Below are 7287 nucleotides of genomic sequence, written 5' to 3' on the forward strand. Positions count from 1 at the left end.
AGCAAATCATCTGGTTAAATACAATCGTTTTACACAATAAAACAAATAGCATGCTACCATTGTATAATTAAGCAATAAGGCCCGAGGGGGTGTGGTATATGGTCAATATACCACAGCTAAGGGCTGTTCTTAGGCACGACGAGTGCCTGGATACAGCCCTTAGCCGTGGTATATTGACCATATACCACAAACCCCCAAGGTGCCTTATTGCTATTATAAACTGGTTACCAACTTAATTAGAGCAGTAAAAATAAATGTTTTGTCATACCCGTGGTATACGGTCTGATATACCTCGGCTGTCGGACCAATCAGCATTCAGAGCTCGAACCACACAGTTTATAATGTAGAGTAACAGTATTTAGAAAAGCTGTACACATATGTCAAAGTAGGACAAACTAAAAAATAATAAATAGCTTTTTTCAAGAGTTACATTTACAATTCATGTAAAATAGCCATCTGTTTACCATCCCAGCCCACCATGCGTGCTTTACAGGGCCTACAGTATAGTGGCAGTCTACGTCTCCACTGTAGTTTATGGCCTAGATTCAATTCGGACCGCGGAATATCTGCGTTATAGAGCGATTTGACATTTAAAGGTAATTAAACCTATGCAGCGTTTACCATGAATGCAGTCTCTGTGAATGCAGAAAACTTTACCTTTATAAGGTGCCAAATTTAATCTAGCCCTATATCTCGATGGCACAGTCTTTATCTGGTTTGGACAGTTTCTGGACCCTCTACCCTCACAGAGAGGGAGAGCCAAGTGCTTGTTTGTGGTTATGAAGTAATTCGGCTAAATATACTGAACAAAAATAGAAACGCATCATACATACTGCCATATTCTCTATGACGACGTTGGAGGAGGCTTATGGTAGAGAAATTAACATTAAATTGTCTGGCAACAACTCTGGTGGACATTCCTGCAGTCAGCATGCCAATTGCACACTACCCTCAAAAGTTGAGACATCTGTGGCATTGTGTTGTGTGACAAAACTGCACATTTTAGAGTGGCCTTTTAGTGTCCCCAGCACAAGGTGCACCTGTGTAATGATCATGCTGTTTAATCAGCTTCTTGATATGCCACACCTGTTAGGTGGATGGATTATCTTGCCAAAGGATAAATGTTCACTAACAGGGATGTAAACACATTGGTGTGCAAAATGTAAGAGAAATAAGCTTTTTGTGCACATGGAAAATTTTGGGCCTCTTATTTCAGCTCATGAAACATGGGGCCAACACTATACATGTTGCGTTTATATATTTTTTCAGTATAGTTACATTATAGGCCTTCAATGTCTCTCCATCCTATGCACAGCATAGGGCTACAATGTCTTGCGTTGCCACACTTCATAGTCTCTTGTGTTCACTCAGAAGGATTCAGATATGGAGGTTCAGGGCCCAGCAGAAAACCTCAACCCATTGGCCACATTGGCGCACAATGATGTTGGACTATTTATCAAGGTCTGTGCCACTATAATATTCAGACTACTGTCCATGTCCTTCTGCTGCTCATCTGCCCTGCTGTGGTTGTTAGGATTATTATGGGCTGTGCTCCTGCTGTGCTCCTGCTGTGGTTGTTAGGATTATTATGGGCTGTGCTCCTGCTGTGCTCCTGCTGTGGTTGTTAGGATTATTATGAGCTGTGCTCCTGCTGTGCTCCTGCTGCGCTCCTGCTGTGGTTGTTAGGATTATTATGGCTGTGCTCCTGCTGTGCTCCTGCTGTGCTCCTGCTGTGCTCCAGGTTATTGGGCTTATTGGGCTCACCGCTGCTGGAGACATTCCCCTTCATCAGACAGCCACAGACCAAGCTAAAGAAGGCTCTCCTCATCTCCCTGCTGGCCAAGGTGTAGATAACAGGGTTCATGGCAGAGTTGAGCACGGCCAGGGCTATGAAGTAGTCGGCCTTGTAGAGAATGGGACAGCAGCGGTGCTCGCAGGCCACATCGATGAGGAGGAGGACGAAGATGGGCATCCAGCATGCAATGAAGACGCCGACCACGATGATGACAGTACGGAGGAGGGTCATGGAGTGCTCTGAGTTGGAATGTTTGGTCACCTTCCGACTGCTGGATAGATAGAACGACAGAGTGATAAATAAAACCACATAGACACCGGCCACCCATCCATCCAAGACAGAATACAAAAATATATAGAGAGCATCAATACACACCTGGTCCTCACCAACATATAGATAGCATCAATACACACCTGGTCCTCACCAACATGTAGATAGCATCAATACACACCTGGTCCTCACCAACATATAGATAGCATCAATACACACCTGGTCCTCACCAACATGTAGATAGCATCAATACACACCTGGTCCTCACCAACATGTAGATAGCATCAATACACACCTGGTCCTCACCAACATATAGATAGCATCAATACACACCTGGTCCTCACCAACATGTAGATAGCATCAATACACACCTGGTCCTCATCAACATATAGATAGCATCAATACACACCTGGTCCTCACCAACATATAGATAGCATCAATACACACCTGGTCCTCACCAACATGTAGATAGCATCAATACACACCTGGTCCTCACCAACATGTAGATAGCATCAATACACACCTGGTCCTCACCAACATATAGATAGCATCAATACACACCTGGTCCTCACCAACATGTAGATAGCATCAATACACACCCGGTCCTCACCAACATATAGATAGCATCAATACACACCTGGTCCTCACCAACATATAGATAGCATCAATACACACCTGGTCCTCACCAACATGTAGATAGCATCAATACACACCCGGTCCTCACCAACATATAGATAGCATCAATACACACCTGGTCCTCACCAACATATAGATAGCATCAATACACACCTGGTCCTCACCAACATATAGATAGCATCAATACACACCTGGTCCTCACCAACATGTAGATAGCATCAATACACACCTGGTCCTCACCAACATATAGAGAGCTACACACCCGGTCCTCACCAACATATAGATAGCATCAATACACACCTGGTCCTCACCAACATGTAGATAGCATCAATACACACCTGGTCCTCACCAACATATAGATAGCATCAATACACACCTGGTCCTCACCAACATGTAGATAGCATCAATACACACCCGGTCCTCACCAACATATAGATAGCATCAATACACACCTGGTCCTCACCAACATGTACAGTGCCTTGCAAAAGTATTCATCCCCTTGTCATTTTTCCTATTTTGTTGCATTACAACCTGTAATTTAAATAGATTTCTATTTGGATTTCATGTAATGGACATACACAAAATAGTCCAAATTGGTGAGGTGAAATGAAAAAAATGACTTGTTTAAAAAAATTGGGGGAAAAAAACAATGGGAAAGTGGTGCGCGCATATGCATTCACCCCCTTTGCTATGAATACCCTAAATAAGATCTGGTGCAACAAATTACCTTCAGAAGTCACATAATTAGTTAAATAAAGTCCACCTGTGTGCAATCACATGACCTGTCACATGATCTCAGTATATATACACCTGTTCTGAATCTGCAACACCACTAAGCAAGCAGCACCACCATGCAAGCAGCACCACCATGCAAGCAGCACCACCATGCAAGGGGCACCACCACCATGCAAGCAGCACCACCATGCAAGCAGCACCACCATGCAAGCAGCACCACCATGCAAGCAGCACCACCATGCAAGGGGCACCACCACCATGCAAGCAGCACCACCATGCAAGCAGCAACGCCATGCAAGCAGCACCACCATGCAAGCGGCACCACCACCATGCAAGCAGCACCACCATGCAAGGGGCACAACCACCATGCAAGCAGCACCACCATGCAAGGGGCACCACCACCATGCAAGCAGCACCACCACCATGCAAGCAGCACCACCATGCAAGCAGCACCACCATGCAAGCAGCACCACCCTGCAAGCAGCACCACCATGCAAGCAGCACCACCCTGCAAGCAGCACCACCACCATGCAAGCAGCACCACCATGCAAGCAGCACCACCATGCAAGCAGCACCACCCTGCAAGCAGCACCACCACCATGCAAGCAGCACCACCATGCAAGCAGCACCACCCTGCAAGCAGCACCACCACCATGCAAGCAGCACCACCATGCAAGCAGCACCACCATGCAAGCGGCACCACCACCATGCAAGCAGCACCACCATGCAAGCAGCACCACCATGCAAGCAGCACCACCCTGCAAGCAGCACCACCATGCAAGCAGCACCACCCTGCAAGCAGCACCACCCTGCAAGCAGCACCACCCTGCAAGCAGCACCACCATGCAAGCAGCACCACCATGCAAGCACCACCACCATGCAAGCAGCACCACCATGCAAGCAGCACCACCATGAAGACCAAGGAGTTCTCCAAACAGGTCAGGGACAAAGTTGTGGAGAAGTACAGATAACGGGTTTGGTTATAAAAAAAATCTGAAACTTTGAACATCCCACAGAGTGCCATTAAATCCATTATAAAAAAAATGGAAAGAATATGGCACCACAACAAACCTGCCAAGAGAGGGCCGCCCACCAAAACTCAGGGACCAGGCAAGGAGGGCATTAATCAGAGAGGCAACAAAGAGACCAAAGATAACCTTGAAGGAGCTGCAAAGCTCCACAGCGGAGATTGGAGTATCTGTCCATAGGACCACTAAGCCGTACACTCCACAGAGCTGGGCTTTACAGAAGAGTGTCCAGAAAAAAAGCCATTGCTTAAAGAAAAAATAAGCAAACATGTTTGGTGTTCACCAAAAGGCATGTGGGAGACTCCCCAAACATATGGAAGAAGGTACTCTGGTCAGATGAGACTAAAACAAAATCCCCACAGTGAAGCATGGTGGTGGCAGCATCATGCTGTGGGGATGTTTTTCATCAGTAGGGACTGGGAAACTGGTCAGAATTGAAGGAATGATGGATGGCGCTAAATACAGGGAAATTCTTGCGGGATACCTGTTTCAGTCTTCCAGAGATTTGAGACTGGGATGGAGGTTCACCTTCCAGCAGGACAATGACCCTAAGCATACTGCTAAAGCAACACTCAAGTGGTTTAAGGGGAATCATTTACATGTCTTGGAATGGCCTAGTCAAAGCCCAGACCTCAATCCTATTGATAATATGTGGTATGAATTAAAGACCCCAAGAGACTTGCAGCTGTAATTGCTGCAAAGGGTGTCTCTACAAAGTATTGACTTTTGGGAGGTGAATAGTTATGCATGCTCAAGTTCTGTTTATTGTCTTATGTCTTGTATGTTTCACAATAAAAAATATTTTGCAACTTCAAGGTGGTAGGCATGTTGTGTAAATCAAATGATTCAAACCCCATCCAAAAACATTGGTTGTAAGGCAACAAAATAGGAAAAATACCAGGGGGGTGAATACTTTCGCAGGCCACTGTAGACAGACAGGCAGACAGACAGACAGGCAGACAGGCAGACAGGCAGGCAGACAGACAGACAGACAGACAGACAGGCAGGCAGACAGACAGACAGACAGACAGACAGACAGACAGACAGACAGACAGACAGACAGACAGGCAGGCAGGCAGGCAGGCAGGACCGGACCGGACCCGATCGATCGATCAATCACCATAAGATAGCATCAATGCATACCTGGTCCTCACCAACATGTAGATGCGTATGTACAGGACGGACATGGCCAGCAGCAAGGCCATGAATATGATGATGCAGAAGGCCACGTACTTCTTGGTATAGAGCGGTAGGACTGTGGAGCAATCAGGGAGGTTGTCCAAGCAGTTCCACCCCAGGATGGGCAATGCTCCCAGGGATATCGCTATGAGCCAGCAGGTCCCTATGAGCAAGAACACCCTGTAATTCTTTTTGGCGTCGTAGGGCCTCATTTTAATCATGGTCAGATGTCTCTCTATAGCTATAGCCAGGAGACTGAATGTGGAAGCCCCCAGAGCTACAAACATGCTCCCTTCCCTTACAAACCACAACACTGGGGACAGGTGAAGGGTCTTCTCCCCTGACATGAGGAGGTTGACGATATAAGCCACCCCAGCCAGAAGGTCACACAACGCCAGGTTGGCTATGAAGAAGTACATGCGGTTGTGGAATTTATGGTTTTTCCATATTGCTACTAGAACAATCAGGTTCTCCAGGATTATGAAGCAACAGATGATGAGGAACACGATGGTTTTAGCATCCAAGGTGACGCCACCACCTGTGATTTTTCCATTCTGACGGTTTTCCAGCTTCCCTGTGTAGTTATAGTGGATGTATATCTGCTTGTTCATCGTCTCTGGTTGTCAAGATGTTATTCCACGAATGTCCAGCAGAGATCAGTAAAGAGGCGTATTAAAAGTCCTGTTTAGAGTGAGATCGACGAATATCCCACCTTTTACAGCTGAGTTGAAAGTGATGGACCAGCTAGATTTTTTTCTAAAGTTGATTATTAACACTTTAGTTTTTTTTTGATCCCTCTCTCTTGATCGAAAATTAATGAATGCATCTGGGTAGCATCTATCCGGAATTGAGACGTTTATTATCCAGAGTTGCTGCCCTAGAAAAACATTTGATTTCGTCTATGATTGAAATATACTGTAATTTAAATCTTACTGTCAATTCAAAGGGTCTCGACAAGCACACCCTTTGTTCTTAATGTGTTTAACCACAAAATAACTTACAACCAGAAAAAATACAATTAATCTAATTAATGTAATTTCACAGAATTATGTTACATTTCAAATAAAGATACAAATACAATGTGATTTTAAGATTATCTATAGTTTATACTGGCGACTACAGCCAACAAAATATATTTTTAATCATAGTTTTTAATATAGCCTATTGAAACGAATTAGAATCCCGTACAGCTATAGATGTAAATAGTAAAGACTCGCCGTCAGATGTTCTAGTCTAGAGCCGATTTCAGAGATCCTTTCCAGCGGCGCGCGACAGTTACTCGACTTCATCCAAGCTTCTTTTATATCATTTCATAGTTATACATTTCTTCAAGTGGTGGTGATAAATCCTCTTCATTTAGTAATAATACGAGTCTGCAACGTTATTCCTTCACCCCCAAGTTCTTCTTGCAGAAGTTTCAGTATTTTTCTTTACACATTTCTCTACATGTGTAATGAAGTAGCCTATCCCTCTGTCTCCCATTTCTGACTAATGGCTGAAAGCACACCCCTCCCTTCCAGAGAGAGACTGACGGGAAAATTTGGGAGGGCTGTATTGACAAGAAGACTGCAGACATTATTAAAGACATGCATTACTCAAAGTAATTTGGATCAATATTGAGTTCAGTATTTTGATCATGGTAGG

At 44.9% G+C, this 7287-nt stretch overlaps 1 protein-coding gene across 1 annotated transcript; it reads right to left on the reverse strand.

Moving 5' to 3' along the window:
- Positions 1–202: 202 nt before the first annotated feature.
- LOC139421861 (sphingosine 1-phosphate receptor 3) lies at positions 203–6254 on the reverse strand. Its single transcript, XM_071172988.1, has 2 exons — positions 5608–6254; positions 203–2066 (listed from the first exon to the last, which is right to left on the reverse strand). The coding sequence occupies exons 1-2, from the start codon at positions 6252–6254 to the stop codon at positions 1634–1636; spliced, it is 1080 nt and encodes a 359-aa protein (XP_071029089.1). The 3' UTR covers positions 203–1633.
- Positions 6255–7287: the final 1033 nt, after the last annotated feature.

This window comes from Oncorhynchus clarkii, chromosome 12, assembly GCF_045791955.1.
Source record: "Oncorhynchus clarkii lewisi isolate Uvic-CL-2024 chromosome 12, UVic_Ocla_1.0, whole genome shotgun sequence".
NCBI lineage: Eukaryota > Metazoa > Chordata > Actinopteri > Salmoniformes > Salmonidae > Oncorhynchus > Oncorhynchus clarkii.